The sequence below is a fragment of the Chaetura pelagica genome, unplaced genomic scaffold, assembly GCF_000747805.2.
Source record: "Chaetura pelagica isolate M959 unplaced genomic scaffold, ChaPel_1.0 scaffold213, whole genome shotgun sequence".
NCBI lineage: Eukaryota > Metazoa > Chordata > Aves > Apodiformes > Apodidae > Chaetura > Chaetura pelagica.
The window spans coordinates 1172259-1192101 of record NW_009952597.1 but is presented as its reverse complement, the minus strand read 5'-3'; the positions used below and the strand labels follow the sequence as shown (position 1 = coordinate 1192101).

Here is a 19843-nt window from a genome sequence, read left to right as displayed (position 1 = left end):
GGGGGCTGTGGTCACCCTCCCCTGGGCCCCATCCCTGGGGATTTGTCAGGGGCTGTGAGGTGCCACCAGCTCCCTCCCTTCCCGGAGGGGTTAATGCCAATTAGAGCTTCGTTAACTGCGGTGCTGAAGTCCCAGCGCCCCCTGAAATTGCCACCGGGATGGGCTGGGGCCGTGTCAGGTCCCTGCGTCGTGTTTCTTTGCACCCCTGGTGGTCCTGGGGGGAGGGGGGTCCCTCTTGTCACCCCAGTGTCCCTGGAAGGGAGCGTGGGATGGAGAAGCCAAGGGGCTCCCGTGTCCCCTTTGGAGCCCGGGGGTCAGATGTGTGGGTTCCTGCAGTCCCGGTCTAAGTGCGTTGCAGAAGAGCTGAGGTGGATTTGCAGCTTTGTTTGTGTGTGTGGAGATATATATAGAGAGAGGTATATGGTTACATAATTCTTAAAGTTATTGAAATGGATGGCTCTTCACATGTAGAAAGAGCCTGCTGTGTTGTATTTAGAAAGAATCAGGGACAGTCGCTTTCCACTTGCAAAGTAAGTGGCAGTGATCAATGAAAATGGTTTTGTGGTTTTCTTAACCCTCATTCCAAAGTAGCCAACAGTGCAATAGTGAGGGAAGGTCCTGTGGCTTTGTGTGATGCTTTGCACTGCTTCCATTATGCCTTCTATGGGAAGGCTTTTGGTTTCTTCATGCAGATGGAAGTTCTTAAAGTGTTTGTATTTTGTCTCACTTTATAAATCCTTACGAGGCTCAGGATATCTTTTCTCACAAGTTTTGCTGATGTGTCTGACATAGTAGCTTTTCTGTTTTTCTTTTTCTGTTTTTTTGTTTGTTTGTTTGTCTTTCCCCCTCCAGGAGATTGTAAGTAGGGAGACTGAGGAGGAAAGTAACGGTGTCAACCTGATGGAGTTCTCAGATGAGATCCTTTTGCACATCCTCAGCTACGTCCCTTGCACAGACCTAGTCCTGAACGTCAGGAGAACCTGCAGGAAACTTGCAACACTTTGCCTTGACAAGAGTCTAACTCATACAGTTTTACTACAGAAAGACTATAAGGTGGGGAGAGTAGCTTGCTTCTTCTGTTAGCTGTGAAGACAAATCTGGCTTCTGAAAAAATGACAAGAAGTAGAACTTTCCAGTGTGTCTGCATAAATGAACTGCTCTTCAACTCTGAAATCAAATAAACAATAAACTGTTTTATAAAAGCATTTGTTTTCCAGAATGCTTTGTTAGAACAGCTCTGTGCTCCCTTAGTTATATAAAATACTGCCAGTGAAAACTGTCTTCTGACTTTCCATTTGTAGCTGTGGTTGTGTAAAATTACCATTTTCACAAAATACATTTTCTCTGTTGTTGTGCAGAAAAATCTTGTGCATGTTGTTGTCAGGCATGCAGCTAGCTAAGCCAGAAATTGTATGTTAAACCAAAAATGAAGCTTAGGAATGAAGGTGCACTTGGTGATACATTTTATGAGGACTGTATCACCAAGTGCAGGCAAGGAGAAGGCTCTCTTACTCATTTCCAGAAGACGAAACTGGATGAAGGAGAGTGGAAACATTCTTCTTTTGATTTGTGTTTCCACAGATAGCTAGTTCTGCTGACCCAGCTTTGCTGTTAGGAAATGGAAGTGTTCCCCCATTCCACTATCAGTTGCTGAACAGATTTGGCCCCACAGTCAGTAATGCAGAGCTGCACAGACTGAGAAGGTAAAGAAGTGTAGTCTTAAGAGTCCAAAGCATGGAAGACTAAGCCAGCTACCAGCAGTACAGTAATTCTTAGACTGTGCTAGCATCCTGAGACCTTTGGATCAGCCACGTAATCTAAGTGCTAACCAGTGTTGTCCCCATCATCAGATGGGAAACTGAATCAGTACACACCACTGCCCTGAATCTCATTGAATGTGGTTTTGTTTGAGTACAGGTAAACAAAGACAAAGTGAAGCAACTGATGAGGGATATCGGAAAAGAGATTTACCAGCTGAACATGGCTGGGTGCTATTGGCTGCCCAGCTCCACTATCGATCACGTAACGCGGTGCAAGAACCTGGTAAAGCTCAACTTGTCTGGGTGCCACGTCACCTCCCTCCGTCTCTCCAAGATGCTCTCCTCGCTCCAGCACCTGCGCTCCCTGGCCATAGATGTCAACCCGGGCTTTGATGCCAGCCAGCTGAGCAGTGAGTGCAAGGCCACCCTGAGCCGTGTCTCGGAGCTGAAGCAAACCCTTTACACGCCATCCTACGGGGTCGTTCCCTGCTGCACTAGCCTAGAGAAACTGCTGCTTTATTTTGAGATCCTGGATCGCTCACGAGAGGGTTTTATGCTCTCTGGGCAGCTAATGGTAGGTGAGAGCAATGTGCCCCATTACCAGAACCTCCGCATCTTCTATGCCAGGCTGGCCCCTGGCTATGTGAACCAGGAGGTGGTGAGGCTCTACTTGGCAGTGCTGAGTGATCGGACCCCTGAGAACCTTCACGCCTTCCTCATTTCTGCTCCGGGTAGCTTTGCAGAGACGGGAGCCACTAAGAATCTCCTGGACTCTATGGCTCGAAATGTATGTCTGGATGCTTTACAATTGCCTAAGGCCTGGATTAATGGCTCTGGCCTCCTGCAACACTTGAAGTTCAACAACCCTTTCTACTTCAGCTTTAGCCGATGCACCTTATCTGGTGGTCACCTGATCCAGAGGGTTATTAATGGTGGGAAGGATCTTAAAAGCTTGACCAGTTTGAATCTCAGTGGCTGTGTTCACTGTCTGGCTCCGGAGTCCTTGTTTCGAAAAGCAGAAGATGACATTGACAGTAGCATTCTGGAAAGCCTGGTGGTGTCTTGCTGCAACCTGAGACACCTCAACCTCTCTGCAGCTCACCATCACAGCTCAGAAAGCATAGGGAATCACTTGTGCCAGCTTCTCTCCAGGTTAAAGCACCTGCTCTCCTTAGCACTGCCGGTTTGCTCCATCACAGATGTTGCTACAAATGTGGAAAAGCCTCCCACAGCATCTAATTTGGTGCCCCAAACGTTTGGAAGGAAAGTTCGGATCGGGATACAGACATGTCCCAGGAACTTGGCAGACCAGGCAAATCAGAAGATAGAGTCTTCAGTGTTCTGGGCTCTGATGGGAAGCCTCCGATTTTTGGAAACCTTGGAAATAATCGGGTCCAGTTTTTCCTCTGCCATGCCCCGCAATGAGCCAGCAATTCGGAACTCGTTGCCTCCTTGTGTCCGGGCACAGAGTGTGGGGGATTCAGAGGTGGCTGCCATTAGCCAATTGACTTACTTGCAAAGCCTCACCTTAGCACAGCTGCCAAATATTCTTACTGGCTCGGGGCTTGTACACATTGGATTGCAGTGCCAGCACTTGCGGACTCTTTCCTTGGCCAACCTGGGCATGATGGGGAAAATGGTCTATATGTCTGCTCTGATAGACATGCTGAAACACTGCAAGTGTCTGAGAGATCTCAGGTGAGGGGTTGCCATTGAACACCTCCATTTTGTTTGTGGATCTCCAGAAATGTAGTGCCTGGTTTGTTGTGGCTAGTGGGGAAGCTGCCAGTGTTCCTGTTCTGATCAAAAATAGCTGCAATTGCTTGAAAACTGGCTGTTTTCCTTCCTGACTTGTGGAGAACAGGAAGGTGTTGCGTGCTGTCCTGGGGGCTCAGAAACGTGCCCTTTTACCAGTGTTTTGAGAGCAAAAAGTGTCTATGCTGCAGCTGTCTTCCTTTTAGATAAGGAAGATTGGATGCTGCATGTTTGGGAGCTAGCAGCCTGTCAGGGCTAGGTTAAGTACTATAAAGCTTTGCTGGCTTTTTGTCTTTTTTTGTACACATCTCTTAAGTTTCCTGGAAAGAAGAAACTCCTCCAATGTGTAGTTCTCCTTAGGTTTCACAATGCACAGTATTCTTCTGCCTTTGGTTTGTATTAAAATCTTGCCTTTTTTTTTTTTTTTTAATTTCTTATTCTCTTATTGAGAATATATTGAAAACATGCCCCAATTTAGAATTTGTCCTTCTGGTGTTCCTCTCCTGGTAGGACTTAAAGGATCCTACCAAGGATCTGATCCTGAAGGGTGCACAAAGGAGCTTCACAGTAGCCAAAATGTGTTTATGAAAGCAAAGGGCAGGAACTGTGATAGTTCCCTTGCATCAGTCCAAATGAACACAAAGGTTATTACTCCAGAAATATGATTTTTTAAAAATTATTAGTTCTGTTGGTGAAACTGCTAGACCTGTTAGTCTGGTTGTCACCCTCTGTTCACAAAATGGGTCTGAAATCCTTAAGAGTAGTAGCATCAAGGTCACTGCTGTCATCACAGAGACAGCGTGACTAAAATTAATGCTCATCAGCTGAGGCTGGTGTTTGTGTGTATGTTCTTTATCCATTGCAACAGTAAAGGCAGCCAGGGTGGCTAGAACACCTCAGGAGGGTTTTCATTTTCCACCACTCCCCATTTATAACAGACAAGAAGTGTGTTAGTCTCTCACCCAAGGGATGGCAGCTGTTGGAAATTCAGTTGCTTTATGGCTTCAGTCACCAGAACAGATCCTTAACCTTCAGAGGACTAAATAACTATGGAAAAACTAAGGTCTGGGGAAGGAGATTTGGGTGTGCAGTGTTGCCTCATTCAGTCTAGGCCCTGTAGCTTCCAGAGACTTTGAAATGGAGGCCAAGAGCCATCAAGATGAGAGGCAGAGGCCTTGAATAAAGGATGAACAAGGGTGTTTCCTTGTTAGCAGCCAGGCGTTTTGATCTAAGCTGTCACTGTTCTTTCTTGAGTGAAGTCTGAGCTTTTACATAGGTTTAAGAGGATTTTAATGTTTAGCACTTCCTCCTTGTACTGGAGTTTTCTTCTAATTTGACTAATTCTCTGCTGCTCTGCCCTTTCTTTTTTTCCTTCTCCCATTTCCAGGCTGACAAGCTCGTTTAAGGGGCTATTCCGAAGCAACATTGTCATCTAGCGAGTGAAAGGCAGTATTGCAACTCAGTGTCCCAGATAGTAACCTAGAAACCTGCTGTGAGGTTTCAGGGGCTTCTCTGCTTTTTGTCTTAAGTTTAAATGAACCAATAACCCTGTTGAAAAATTGGAGTGTCTTCCCATTCCCTTAATTTTAGTTACAAGCTGTTACCCGAAGCACACGAGGGCTGTTAGGATCTCTTCAGGCAACACTACCAGACCAGCAGTCACAGGCTGAGACACTAAACCAGAATTTATCAATTAACAGGATTAAGTTGCTGAGATCCCCCTGCATACTACAAAAGCCTATGCAGAGATTATCCAGATCAGGTTGGGACCGACAGCTTGTTATCACCTAATGGATTAACCTTCTTGGAGCTCTTGGCCTTGCTGACCCAATGACTGGGATTCCCAAGTGCTCTGAGGCCCTGTAGTAAACCTGCACTAAGCAGACATGCTCTCCTGGTGACACAGGCTCCAGCAGGTTCTTGCAGACTGGTTTCTGTGAGGGAGTCATCCAGTTACGCTGGCAGTTAAAACATGGACCCCTTGCTGGTCAGGTGTGGCTTCACCACATCATTTTGTTGTCCCTCTCTGGGCTGTGATGTAAGATTGTTGATAGCCATGATGGGAAATCCAGTCTGTCTTTTCTGGGCCAAGTGTTAAAGATCAAGGTTGGATTGATGGTGGTTTTTCTTCCCATGGGAGAGCAGTAGCTTTGATCCTTTGCCATCTTATGACTCGGGAGTGCTGCTTGTGGTCGCTCAGTTGGCTCAGAGGCCCAAGTACTCCATCACCATGTGTACATTGTGAATTTTTCATGCCTGCATCTCTCTCTGGGCAGTAAACTGCAGATGACTAGTGTGATCAGTGCTTGGTGCACTGGAGCAGCAAGTCCCTAAATCCACATCAGCTGCTGGGCGGATGTCAGGTACCAAAAGCCAGGCTGTGCTTGTCCTAAGACCAGAATGGATCTGCTGGTCAGACCTACAGCCCATCTTACCCAACGTGCTTTGTAGAAAGCTTGCAAAACCAGGGTTACTCCCAGTGGGCGCTGGAATTCTGCAGTTTAAGGCCTTTCTGTCTCTTTGTGTCCTTGTCCATTAGCACACCCTGTTTGAGAGCAAGGCCCGAGCGTGGGGCTTGTTCAGCCAGCAGCGGGAGATGCTGGTTCCTCCACTGCCAGCCCCCCATGAATGTGCTGCCCCCTCTCTTGTCTGAAAGCAGCCCAAGCATGAATTGCCCATTGACTTGGTTTTGTTTATTCCTGCAGGCTGGAACAGCCGTACTTCTGTGCGGGCACCCAGTTCTTCCAGGCACTGAGTCACTGCTCCTCTCTCCAGCGCCTTTGCATCGTCTCCAGGAGCGGGACTCTGCAGTCTGACGCAGTGATGTCATTCATGGCCAACTGCCTTGAGGTCATCATGTGCCACATGTTTATGGGAGAATCTCTCACCGTTTGCAAAAACCTCCAGCAATCTATTGTCCGGAGGTAGGTGCGGAAAAAAGGGTTGATGTGGGATTTCTGGAGCTGTTGGAAGATTTATCTCCCGTTTCCTTGCTTGCCAAGGTTTATATGGCTTGGAGCACTTGTTCCAAGAAGCTAATAGGTAGTGTGTAACAGCTTGGCACATCAAGTAGCCTCTTATTTTAATAAGAGTGAATCAGTGAAATATTTGAAGGTATTATATGAATTTTTGATTCCATTCCCACCCATGTTCTCTGCAGTTCCCTTGGCTGAGTTAAAGTTCTGGATGTAAAGCTCCATCATAAATCAAACGACACTTTTCGTGTAAACAAAACATCTGCCGACATTTTAAGTACTGAGAGATTTGACCTTGAAGCTTTCCTCCTTTTCCACAAGTGACTAAGATAATTCTCTGTCCTCTAATCACTTGTAAATGTCACTTACTGATAATCCCCTGCCAGCTCAATTCAAAGCCTTTAAAGGGTTGTTGTGAAGGGTTTTTCTTGGGGGAGGCGGGGGGGACAGTGTGTGTGGGGGAAGAGTTGGTACAAACTGCCTTTGCACGTTTGGCAGTTCTTAAGTGCATTTTGCTCGGCCCCTTGCAGTGTTCTGAGGCTCACGTGGTGGGAAACGTTTGTGTGTGAGCTGTGAACGGCATTTGAAAAGAGAGCTTTTAATTACGCTTGGCATTTTGAAGTCTTCTAACAGTGGCAGTCGTCTTAGAAAATATTTCCCATGCAACAGCCTTTCCATTATTTTTTTTTCTTCTTCCTATGAGGCTTTTCCTCTGCCTTCAGCCTGTGTTCTTTGTCACCTACTGTTGCTTTACCCTGTTAAGCTCTAATAAAAATTTCAAATAATTATTAATGCATCCTAAAGGGTGCCCCTCCCTGCCAGCCTTTCTCCAGCTTCAAAATGACTTACTACACTTGGCTTGTTTCTGTGGATCAAATCCAGAAGTGCCTATGACTATATTAGCTACCTACCAAACTGCACACGAGATGGTTTGTTACTGCCTCTAAAAGGCTCTGTGTCCTTCTGGGATAGTGATCGTTGCAAACATCCAAGTAAATCCCTTGTGATGTGACAAGGATTCTTTGAGTTTGTTTTTCACAGGGCTTCCTATCTGTGAAAAACCTTTCTTGGTCGATTTCAGTTGTGCTTTGGGGATCCTTAGAAAGAAGGAAGAATCCACAGTTCCCGTTTTTTATTTTGCCCTCTCCTCTGAGATGCCGTTGCAGCACTGGCCAAAATTTTAATGCCCACTTACTGAGCAGAAATGTGCTGTTCTGCAGTCTTTTCTCCTTCTTTTTCTCTGTCGTGGACAGATTCTCACTACATTCTGTACCTCTTAATAATTTAAACGCTGGGAACTTTCCAAAGAGCAGCAGATGCCTTGTGGAGATGTTAAAATTTTTTATATTTGGCAACAGTTCTGGCTGTCATACTATTTTTTTCTTCTTTTGCATTTTATTAATAGAGACGTTTGTATGAAAACTGGATTTTTGAAGTGTGGGTTTTTGGGGTTTGGGTTTGTTGTTTTTTATATCCCCCTGAAGAAAGCATCTGCTCCCACTGCAAATTCTACACCTGAGGTCATAATCCTCTATGACATTGTAATTGGTGGCTCTGGAAACTATTTTGATGTCACATAAGATTATGACTTCAGGAGGAGGATAAGCAGTGGGAGCAGATGCTCTCCTAAGCAACAAAGATCCTGTTCTCGTGCAACTGTCTCTAGTAATAAAATGGAAGGAACAAAATACAGAAAATTATGTGTAAGCAAAGCCTGGAGTCTTCCACAAGCCATCAGTGAGTCTTTAACCATGTGACTTTTTCCAGTGATCCCATTCTCATCCTTGCACAGATGTGCCTTCAGATGGGGTCAGGAATTGACTTTGTCTGGACTGCAGTTTGTCTACTACTGCAAGGGCAAAGAGATGTGCAGTAAAATCCATGTGGGAGCTGGTTCATTGCTTAAACCTGTGGGTAAGGCTCTAATTCACACAGCATGGCTTCTGAAAATGTGTCTCTTTAATCCAAGCTTTACTCTAGAAGAGCTCATTGGGCAGCAAGTTTAAAGTTAGATATCCAGTGCCAGAATAAGAGAAGGTGATTTATCCTCTCTTGTTTTGTTATGTTGGGGTTTTTTTTCAGTTTGGAATGTGTGCAGGTGCGGTGTGTGGGAAGTGGATGGGAAGGAGGGAAGAGCAAGGAAGGCAGGGCTGCCTTTGTTTGCTCCCTTTTTTGAGCTGGGGGAATGTATCCATAGCCCTCAGGTCCCATAAAGGATTAGAATTCCTGTTTTAGGGCAGTGGTGATGGTCTTTTTTAGGCTGAGAGCAGCCAAATGATGGCTGTGTTTTAACAGGGAGATGGGTCTGAAGTGACTCCCAGTCTGCCTCTAAAAAGAGAAGAAATGTGAGTAGGAACTGTAAGGTCTAGGACTGGGCATGCACCAGCTGCAGATGGCAGAGCTGGAGGGGTTGAAAATGCAACCTGAAGCAGTGCAATCCTTTTTCAGATGTGGATGTGCGGGAGGGTTCGGATCACAGAAGAGGCTGGGTCTGATCTGGGGAGAACAGAATGGTTTCACCTGCTGGGTTGTACTGGAAGATGGTGCATATAGAGGATGTGGTGATGGGAGCTTGGTTGTGAAATCTCCTGCATCACACCAACATCTTAAATCCTGAACTGATTCTCAAACTCTTCCCTTTGTAAAATTAGTATTAAACATTTCTGTTCTGCTGGCTCAAAAAGAGATTTATTCTCATCTCTGTTAGTCTCGTGACAGCTCCAAACCAGGCCCTATGGTATCCACCCTTTTTGTGGGCAGTTTTCTGGTTGAAGTTTGCTGCTATTTGGGCCAAATTAGTTGAGGTATTTAAGTCATTAAAGCCTCTGCTTCAGTTCTGCGTCTTGCAATGAAACAAAGTAAGCACAGCAGCACTGGTTGGGAGCCCTCATCAGCAAACAAGAGGCTTGCAAGGGCAAGGTCTCCTCTGAGCTTGAGAGAAGACTGTTTCCCTCCGGGCAGATAAATCATTGCAGTGTTTTTCTTTATTCTTTTTTTTCCTTCTGTGTGAATGGGAGGGGTGATCTCCTTTATGGTTCAGGGAGATACTCTGTGCACGAAAGAAGTGTCTGGTGGTTAGAGAGAGAGAGAGAGAGATGTGGCTTGAGTGATCCATATCCACTTCCCTGATCTTCCTCAGATTTCACATATCACAGTGGTCTAGTCTCAGTTTCTCTGTAAAATGACAGTTTTTTTCCCAATCACATGGTGCTCAGCTGCTGTCTCACTTTAGATAGTAGCAGATTGAACAAACACGGTGTTTTTCCCTTTTACATTTGCACCCAAAAAGCTCCAAGTGCCTGTTGGGTTTTGTTTCAGTAACTCATATGTTAGAACCACTGAAGCTTTAATCCCAGAAACACTGGAATACCACAATTCCTGGACCCACGGTTGTAGGTTCAGACGTGACCTCAGCCCTGTTGCTGTGTAAAGAAGCTTCTTTGCAGGGAAGGGAGATTTGCTTCTCCCTTTGGGGCTGCGTTGCTGCCCTGGAAATCTTTCTAAACGCTTGCAAAGAACCGTGTCCGAGGGGACTGGGCTTGTTTCGAACAGCTTTCCCTGAGGGTTATTTTGTGAAATAGTCAGTAGATGGAGCTGTGACCTATGGAAGTTGTTCCGCTGCTTGCTGATGTGCTGCACGCCAAGTCATCGTATTTATACGCCTGTATTTCTCTGCCCCAGAAATCCTGCGGGCAAGGAATTTGGGTGACTTCAGGGTTGAACAGCTACACGATGTGGTTAGTGGACGCTTCACGAAATGTGCCCGAGAAGCTGCTTTCCTGTGAAGCTTAACAGGAGAAAACAGGCTAGGAGAGGGGGTGGGAAATGCTTTGGCAAATATCCCCTTGGCCTGAAGAAGGACAGATTTAATTTCCAGTGTGTGCCTTTAGAATTTTGTCGGTTTTATCTGAAGTGCTAAGGGAGCTCCTACCATTGTGATGATTTCAAGGACTCAACAACACCAGACAATACAAGCCTGTGAAAAGTCCTTGAAAAAAATCACCTTGGAAAAGATCAAGAAAACAATTTTAAAAAAACCCCAACCAAACAGCAAAGTAAAAAAATAAATATATCATCTGTGGGAGAGTGGTGTCATTAGGGATTCTTTGTACATAAGGGGAAAGTGTCAAAGCATGGAGGTGAGTTGTGATTTATGGAAATGCAGTCACCCAAGTTAAGCCCTGGTAGAGAGCGTGGTCAGGAAGCAGAAGCTGGTGGTGCAGCTGAAGGGTGTTTTGGGGAGGTGGGGGGTAGCTGGGCTCAGCTGCTCACATCTCCCAGAAGTGCTGTTGTCCTCTCTTAGGTTCTGATAGCTGTGGGGAGAAGGTGCAGAGGGCTGGGGCTGGCTGGGCTCCTGGAGCAGCATCTCCTAAGAGCTGTGGGGTTGGAGTGGGGAGTTGACAGTCCCAGCTCAAGCTTTCTGCCCCTGTTCCCCTAGCCAAGGGGACTACCTGTGTCTAGCAAATGGCTTTGCAAAGTGGGTGTGTGACTCAGGTGACTCTGAGAATTAGCCACTATTGAAAAGTGCAGAGAATTTTACTGTTTTAGGACAATCTATCAATCAGATTCTGGTGATCTGAGACCCAGAGAAAGAAACACTAACTTAACTTTCCTTCTTCTGCCTGTGTCAGGCCTGAGCACCGCTTGGTTCGAAGTGACACACTCAATAGGATTCCTGCCACTTTCCAGGAATAACAATTTTGGTCTGAATTAGGTCTTAGTATTCAAGCTTCTGCAGCATTACCTAATTTTTCCTCTGCTTGTTACTGTCATATTTTAACATAAAACTCTTGGCTGGGTCTTTTCTTAAACTGCTGATTCCAGTGGTCCTGTGTGGCTGTGAGAGCTGTGGTGCACACTGAAGGGATGAAACACCCTCTTGGGATTCAGTTGCAGAAATAGGGCTTACAGGTGTGAGTATGGGGGTGAAACTGAATGTTTGGAAAGTGCTGAGTGGGCTAGTCCCTTTCCTGGCATTTAGCACAGAACTGAACTATCACAAATCAGTTTTTGCTCACCTCAGAGCTAAGCATTGCCCCCTCCCTTGTTGCTATTGCCCTGGATATCCCTGCAGTATTCCTCTTGCCAGGGTTCTCACTGTGGGCTCAGCCTCAGAAAAGCCCCTTTTGGGTAATCCTTTTTGCTGTTCTGTGAGGTGGGGGGCTGTTAGGGCAGTGAGTGAGTGCAAGATCATCTTTACATTCAGCAGAGTCCTCCAGCATCCCTGCTGCACTGCCCACCTGACTGCTGCAATTGTATTGACGCTGCAAAAAGCTGGTATTACCACCTAGGGCGTGTTGGAGATTTTCAAGCTGTTTGTGCATCCCTTCACCACTTTCTCTTCCTCCTGACCTTGAAAAAGTCCCTCTCAGTACACTGCTGGCTTTCCTGGCTCCCAGAGCCAGCATGGGAGCTGCCAATCCCACTCTGCTAGCCTAAGCATGTTGTGGGCTCAGGCCCTGCATCTGATTGCAGAAGACTTAATGTATTGCTAGGCTGGTGTAGTGAATCATTAGCATCCTGTTCCAGCCTTCATTGTCTCTTTCATTTCCTGCTCTTAGAAACCCCAGAATCATTCTGTCACAGACTGAATAACAAACTGCATCCTTGTCAGCTTGTGTTACCCAAGAATTCCTTGGCTGGCTTGGCAGAGGCTGACTTTGCTTGAGGTGTGGCCTGGACACCTTTGCTTCTGCCAGGGGTGTTGTTTATGGGTGAGCACAAATAGTTTACGAGGCAACATGGCTTGTGGGGCCATCCCAAATTTGATGCATATTAATATATATCTTCTTTTGGGGGTACTCACCTCTCCCCTTCTTAAATGCATTCCAGTGGTTGACCCAAATGGCTTGTTCTAACTGCTAGCTCATGGGTTTTGAAGGGAACTCAGTCCTGAAGCCTTCTTTAGTGAGTAGATTTTTTTTTTGTGTGCATGAAATAGATTTCAAAGAGTGTCTTCTCTCTCTTGGCTGAGAAATAATATTGGACTAGTACTGTCGTGCTTTTTCTTCATGAGGGTGTAAAAGGCTGAACGGAAGCATTAACTGCAGCTTTAAAGCATTTCCATAGTAAAATAAATCTAATTGAGCAGTTATTGCAGTAGCTTTTTAATTTGTGGAAGAGATTAGGAAATAACTTTCAGCTTGCTCTGGCAGAGCACTCCCCTAGGACGTGTCCTGGGCGCTCTGGCATCGCTCTTTGGGTTCTTATTCCCTCCCCCTCTAATTGTCCGGTCACATTTGACTGATGCAGAGTTCAGCTGGCAAAATAATGTAAGAGCCTCAGCCTGTAACTACGTTTGATATGAACCTCAGCTCACAGGAGAAGTAGAGGAGTGCCATTCATGCCTTACAGAGGGAAACCACAGCAGAGAGATGTAATTTGGCTCTCCTCAGGATGAGTCTGAGGTGTATTACTCCTTCCCCATGACATGGTGCAGTGGCAGAGGATGTTGCAGTGAAGATCATGGCAGAGTTGGCAACGCTGTGTGTGAATGACTTCCAGAGTCCCATCTGCACCTCTTCATCTCAGGTTGGAGGCTGTGATGGTGGGACTTTAGGTGAGGGGAAATCACAAGCCTTGGGAGAATGCCAGTTTGTCCATGTAGACATGACAAGATGGAAGACACCCTTAAAGAAAAACACTTCATAGAGGAAATACCTCATTGTGTGGAGTTAAAAGCAACATGACGAATCACAACAGTTGTTGTGAGAGCCTTTGCATTTCCCTGGTACTGAGTTCAGGGCACAGCCAATGGAACAAATTTTAAGTGGATGTTTGGCCTTCCCTGAGAAGATGAGAAAAGTGAGTACATTTTGTGTTGGGTCATGCCACTTGTCTGCTGCTCCAGCTTGTCCTGGCATTTCCTCTGTTCCACCATGCCATGCTTCAGGGATGGGAGTTTCCAGCCTGGCCCAGGTATGCTGGCTGAAGCTTTCAAGACAGATGCCACATTTGAGCTTTGAGATGTAAGCAAGTCTTCCAGTGAAAACAGACTTACACTGTGCCTGGCAGAAGATTAACAGGGTTTGTGAGCATGTAGGTGAAAGGGCTGTGTACAGGGCAAAAAGTGAGTTGGTCTGAATTCTCTTTTCTTGGGAAACTTGTACCTCTCCAGGAGCAGCTCACCAACCTGGAGGGCAAGTCTAAATGGAGGGGGAAGAAAGTGTGTTATTGCAGCAGAGGTTGGTTTGCACTTGGAGAGTCATGCAAACTAGAGTCCACATCTGCTCTGTTCCCCCTGTGCTTGGTTCCCCCACATCAGGCTTCTCCTGGTCTCCTTCTTTACTTTCCTTTTACAGCCTCTATTCCCTTAAGCTTGTCTCAGATTCTGGAGCTCAAAAACCTGGCTTTGATCCACTCCTGATGCACCGTAGTCCCTCATTTTATCTGGTGTGTGCTGCTTTTGTTGCTAGTGCTTCATTAGACCACCTTATTCCTGCTTGCCAGCTTTTGTGAAGTGGGATGTGCTGAAACGCCTGAATTCAGTGTAGGGCTTTCTTAGGTTTCTCTGGAAATCTCAAGGGGAAATACTTTCTTATCCTTTCCTTACAAGTAAAAGGGTAAATTTGAGCAGCACCCGACACAGCAGAGCTGTCTTCTCCAGGGCTCTGTGGTGCTGAGGGTTGCAGAGGGGCATGATCCATCCTTACAGGCAGGCTGGTGAGATCCTCCAATGGCTTCGGGCTGCCCTTCAGCTCTATCAGCAGGTGGAGTCCTGGGGACTCACTGGCCTCCCTAGAGAGGTATGTCTGAAAACATACACTTAGAGTGTTTGCCAGGAGATAACTGCATTCCAGGGAGTGACTCTTTTGTCTTGCTAAAATCGAGGAAATCTGATCAAAGTGCAGCCTTGCTTTCGACTTTTTCTCTTTCTTTTTGACTTTGTCCCTGACCTACATATTGGATTCTGCCAGGCTGGTTGGAAGTAATTGAGACTGTAGTGTTAGGCTATTTACCAAGCTGTTCACTTGAAAATAACCTTACTGTGGCCAGTCTACACCTGTTCTGGGATAATTTTGGACTTAATAATAAAGTGCCATTAAGGCTTTCAGCCCCATGCAACCGTTGCAGATCTAACTGTAGGGTGGGGTTATATCCCTGCTGATGCCAGGAGGAACTTGTGACACAGGGTGCACTTTGCTGTTCATTTCCCAGCTCCGTGGATGACTCCAGCCAGCTGCTGAAGCTGGGCTCCCTACATGTCCACATCCAAATGAGGACACTTCAGAGATCTCCTTGTAAAAGTTCCTGCTGGTTGGTTGTTGGTTTGGTGTTGAGTCTGCTGGACTAGAGGCTATGCTGGAAAGTATGTGTGCAGGGGGGTATTTTCTTTGTTATCCCAGTGGTTGTTTCTGATTAAAGGATCTGTTTTGAAGGGGCTGCTAGTCAGTTGCCTAGAAAACTTGCTTTCATTTAATTAATCATGATGAGTTTAGTCTGGAGGTTTTGTAGGAAAGAGCAAGCAAGCATAACCTTGGCTTCTTTCCCTTGGAAAAAAAAAGTAGGGTTTCATGTCTGAAACTGCAGCTTCTTTGTCTCCCCAGGTCAACATCCTTCTCTGTCCTTCGGGTTTTAATTTTACAAGCCATGCGCTTGCGGAGGTAGATCCAGTTTGAAGTCCATCCAGGTGTGGAATGAGGAAAGAACCCTCAAGAAGATTACAGGAGCTATTCTGCAACTCATTAACTCAATCTCTTCCCCTTCTTGTTATCTCCTCCCCATGCCCGGGGCCTTTCGAACTAGTGCTCTAAGTGATTCTCACTTAATCTAGCCCACCTGGACAGGTGTATGAAGAAAGGAATTGCCTTCCGGGGAAGGACTAAAGGAGCATAGATTGCAGAGGGAGTCTGCTTTTGGGAACTGCTAATCCCAGTTTAACATTATGACAGCTGCTCGTTAAAATCAGGGTGTTTTTTAACAGGCAGTTAAAGGAGAGGCTTTGCACGCACATTTAGCTGAGAATAATAGTGAACCATGTGCATTTGATTTTTTTTTTTTCCTTAAATCGAGCAAATTGTACATGGAAAGAATTCTCCGGCGTCAACTTGCTGGGCTATGGAATTTACAAGGTTTGCAGTAACATACAGTTTCCTGTTGGAGGGGGGAGAAAATTACAAAGCTTTCATTTTTCTTTTTCCTTTTTTTAAAGATCAAGTTCAAACCTCCCATCAATCCAGCCTCTCTGGAAGGTATACTTACTGTGTTGGGGTTTTTCAGTTGTCTCGGTGACAGATCATCATGTAAACTTGTCTAGGCTCTCGTTTTTTTATAGCTACATGTAAAGGCTGCTTATAAACTACAATTTTGTATATGGTGAGAAGGCAGCATGCAGATCTAATTTGGGAGAGTCTATATACAAAGAAAGAAGCAGAGGTTTCTCTGCCTTGGGGGTATGGCTGTTTCTTCCTAGCTGAACTCCAGTAAACTTGGTCTATTAACGTGATTTTTCTCTGCAGGACTGTGGTGTTGGATAAGAAACATGAAGAGCTGAGGCAGAGGAGGGACTATCAAAGAGACATTTGCTGTATTTGATGTAATTTCAGTGCAGACTTTACCAGCTGCCTCCCAGATCAGCGGGTATTTGCTGGTTGATTTCTTGTAGGCAGTGCTGTGGAAGTAAGAAGCTGCTCAGCTCCTGCGTTTCAGATCCTCTCAAAGAGCAGTGTCCTGTTCTGCCAGCCCTTAGGCATGAGGCATGAAGGGCAGGTCTGTGATGCAGAAAGATAGAAAATTGCCCTGGGTAGTTCAGTTGCTGGAAATCTTTACCCCTGCAGCTACTTAGGTTCAGGAAATTAATTTCATCCCCCACCAGGATTGAGCAACTAGCCTTGGACTGGGAGTTTCTCTGCCACATTTTTGGCTCCTCTGCTCTGAATTATTTGTGGATGGGAATATCCTTTCTGTCTCCTAGAAGTGTCAGTCTCTCGTGGCCTTTTCTTCAGCTGGCTGTGTTGCTACCTGGGATGTGCTTACGTTTCCAGCAGCCCAATCTCCAGCCTTTCCCTCTCTGCTTTTTGGAAATCTGGCCATTTCAGAGCTAGAGATGAGCTGAGAATTTGCCAGACACACATCTGTCTTAGGGAACTTTGTTGAGCGGTGAACTCTTCTTTTGACCCAACACAACTTGGTTCAGCCTAAAGGGATTGGTGCTGCCAGTTTGACTCTGCCTCTTCTAGAGTGAATTATCACTCTTGTCACACGGTTTGGAGGAAGCATCTTGGCTGCATGGGGCTAATAGTCACAAATCTTTTAATCTTCAGGGTGTAACTCTAAAGCTGTAGCATAACTTCCCTTTACCTCCCAGCTGTAAAAGACTGAAGTCTTGTACTACACTGAGTAACACCATTTCTCTTCTCCCATGTTCTCTTAGTCACCAGGTTGCTGTCATGGAGAGTATTTTCTGATGGGGACTTGGATTCTTTTGTTATGGCTCTTTTTACACTGTATAAGTGGTTTTAATTTTTGTTCTTCTCTCTCTCTGCTCTGTAGTTATAACCCTGCTGCTCCTCTCTCTTGTTGTCCCATCAGGCCTCTCACTTGCAAGGTCTTCTGCTGGAAGGCAGACCCAGTGGTGTGATGTTGGCAAGAAGAGCTGGGAGGGCAAGAGGAGAATGCAGATTTTTCTGAAAGGGGACCAAAAGACTGAGGCTGTAAATTCAGAAATTGGAATGAAAAACTCAAGTGGTGAACAGGGATACTTGTGTGTGTTTCCATTAGGGTAAATTCCTGTGGTACTAAGACAGGTTTTCTGCAACTGGGATTAAAAAGGAGGCTGCAGTGTGTGTGTGTGTGTGTGTGCACACGAGCACACTTAAATGCTTATCTGCAGATCTGAGCTTTCTAAACTTGCTTGTGCTCTAATTGCAGAGTGTAGAATCTGCATGCAGAACAACCCAGCCTGAAGTGATAATCCCAGGCTCAGCCCCCAGGGAATGCCTGGCACTGCTCTGGCCTGATTCTCTTAATGGCTCTGCAACTTGCTGCTGGTTTGTAGTTGGTTTTAATTGGTGTCTCTGAGCACTTCTCCCAGCTTGGGCAAAGCTCTTAGGATCTCTGTTTCTCTAAGAATACCTGTGTGTTGTGATTTATTTTTTTTATTTATTTACTTAAAACTTCTTCCTGCTTCCCCATGTTAGGCCCAGTTTGGGCGTGTGTCCGCTCAATGGACTCACTGAAAAGGGCCTGCTGACATGTAGAGATGGGAATGGGAGACCTTGCCTTCCAGCTGCCCCTCCTGCCTCCTCGGAACAACCCTTCCTTGCCCCCCACCTCTGCATGATCTGTATCCATGCAATCCCCTTCTCTTGCACTGGAGAATTCCTGTTTCTCCCCTCCTAATACCCTGTGTCTGATTTAGTTTCCAGGCGGAGCGCCCTGCGTTAAACGTCGTCATTTTCCCTCTGCTTCATGAGGACTTGACAGAGGTCATCAGAGATGTCCCCATGCGACACTTGGATGAAATTACCTTGTTTAAAAGCAGAGTGGCTGAGGAACCTCCCAACTTGTGGTGGTGATTTACAGCATGGGAAGGACAGTCAGTGTGAACACGTGAAATGGCTTCTTGTTGGCCTGGATTCCCCATCTTCAGCTCCTGACCACCTCACTGGATGCTGTACAATCATTTAAATAGGTGCAATTGCAAAATAACAACAATAAAAAAAGCTGGTCCTTTGCAGTGGGGAAACGTGTTGGATATTGCTTGTATCTGAAAATCCTGTCTCGGAGGCTTCTGGAATCTGAGTAGTTCCTTGTGGTTAACATGAATTGCTTTGTTATTTTACCAAAGTTAAAGGTAAGATAAACTGACTTAATGATGCTCTTTCCCCTGTGTCACCTGATGTATCTCCTAAGGGCCCCTGTGTACTTTGGCAGTGTGCTTTGTGATATTGGTGGAAATCATTCTTTGCTTTGCTCTTTTTTGACAAAGTAGAAAGCCTCAGTCAGCTGAGAGGCTCCAAAATGTGCTGTTCCATTGAAGTGCATCACATCATTTCCATGTTACAAATACATGTTTGTAGTCACACACGTGCAGTCACAGGTATTTAAAGGTTTTTTGGTTGAGAAGTACCACAAGGACTCTTTTAAAAAATTTTTTATTAACAAATTAAGGTCATTAGCACCTTGACTATGGTATGTTCTTGCTGATGCTGTTTCCATTGATTGGTCTGGTGGAAGAAGTTCTCGGCTCTTTTGGAAATCCTTGTCCTAGGGTAGATGGTGCCTACAGTGAAAAAATTAAGGCTCAAGTCTGATTTAAATGCAGTCTGTCTTGCAGTGTAGATGGAAATGTAGTGTTCCAGTTCTGTCCTTAGATCCCATGCCTTGAGCTCATACTAATTTTAGAGATGTTATGATGTATTTCCACAGTGTGATTTCAGTCAGCTTCTCTGCTCCACAGAACTTCCTCAGGCATCAGTAGTGGTCTGGATCACTTTCATATTGCCTTATTTACTGTGCACTTTTGAAAGCATCAGACAGCTGTACCAAAAGCTGAGTTAAGTATTCCTGGAGCTGTGCTTCCAGGAGGCAGTCAGATTTCCCTTCTGCTGGAGTGTTCTAGTGGTAGCACACTGGGTCTGTCTCCTGCAGAGCACCTATCAACAGGAGCCTCTTCTCCATCTAAACACACTCTGAAGTGTTGAGCAGTGCTTTTTTGGAGAGGCCCAGTGTCATCCAGGGTTGATGTCCCCATCTCCTGTCAGCATTTTCTACACAAGGTGCCATCTCCTAAGAGAGTGTTCTGCCACCAGTGGTTCATAGGAGGCCTGATGGGATAGGATAGGTTTGAGAGCAAAATGCACCTCACAGCTTTGGAGGACTTACCCACCTTTGCTTTCCCAACAGTCAGGTGTGAACCTGCCTGGAAATCTGTCTTGGTGTAAGTCTTGAGCCACGCTGCAGGAACTGTGGTGCTGGGGTGTGTTAACGAGCAGGTTAATGTTAGTTAGCCTTCTTCCAGCACAAGTCTGTGCATTGCCTAAACCAACCCCTGCAGGCTTCTGCTGCCTGCCTGGAGTTCTCTCCCTTCTTCACTCAGGACAGGGTGCCAGCAGCTGGCCCTGCTTTGTGGCTGGTAACCAGGTGGCAAGGCCAGCCTGTGCTCCTCTGAGCTGAGATTGCTCCTGAAGCCTTGGAGACTCTACCTCAGGTCAGACACCGTGTGGGTGGGAGCGAGGAACTGGTGCCCTGCTCTTGGCATCCTGCCACTGTTTTCTCTCCCACTCTCCCAGTGAGGTCGTTCGTTCTACCTCTTGTCATGTGCTCGCCTGTTTGAATCCCTCTCTCCCTCTCCATCAACTTTCTTCTCGCCTTCTCCCTCCCTTCAGCAAGTCAGATGTACTTTCTGGCAGG

At 46.0% G+C, this 19843-nt stretch overlaps 1 protein-coding gene across 1 annotated transcript; it reads left to right on the top strand.

The window, feature by feature from the left end:
• The first annotated feature begins 855 nt into the window (after positions 1-855).
• Positions 856-18306, top strand: FBXL18 (F-box and leucine-rich repeat protein 18). Its single transcript, XM_009993688.1, has 4 exons — positions 856-1053; positions 1918-3458; positions 6221-6439; positions 17850-18306. The coding sequence occupies exons 1-4, from the start codon at positions 901-903 to the stop codon at positions 18004-18006; spliced, it is 2070 nt and encodes a 689-aa protein (XP_009991990.1). The 5' UTR covers positions 856-900; the 3' UTR covers positions 18007-18306.
• The last annotated feature ends 1537 nt before the right edge of the window (positions 18307-19843 follow it).

Coding starts and splice junctions, on each gene's coding strand:
- FBXL18 (XM_009993688.1), top strand. CDS start 901: ATGGAGTTCTCAGATGAGATCCTTTTGCACATCCTCAGCTACGTCCCT. Junction 1,054..1,917: donor TACTACAGAAAGACTATAAG/GTGGGGAGAGTA, acceptor GTTTGAGTACAG/GTAAACAAAGACAAAGTGAA. Junction 6,440..17,849: donor CAGCAATCTATTGTCCGGAG/GTAGGTGCGGAA, acceptor TGTCTGATTTAG/TTTCCAGGCGGAGCGCCCTG.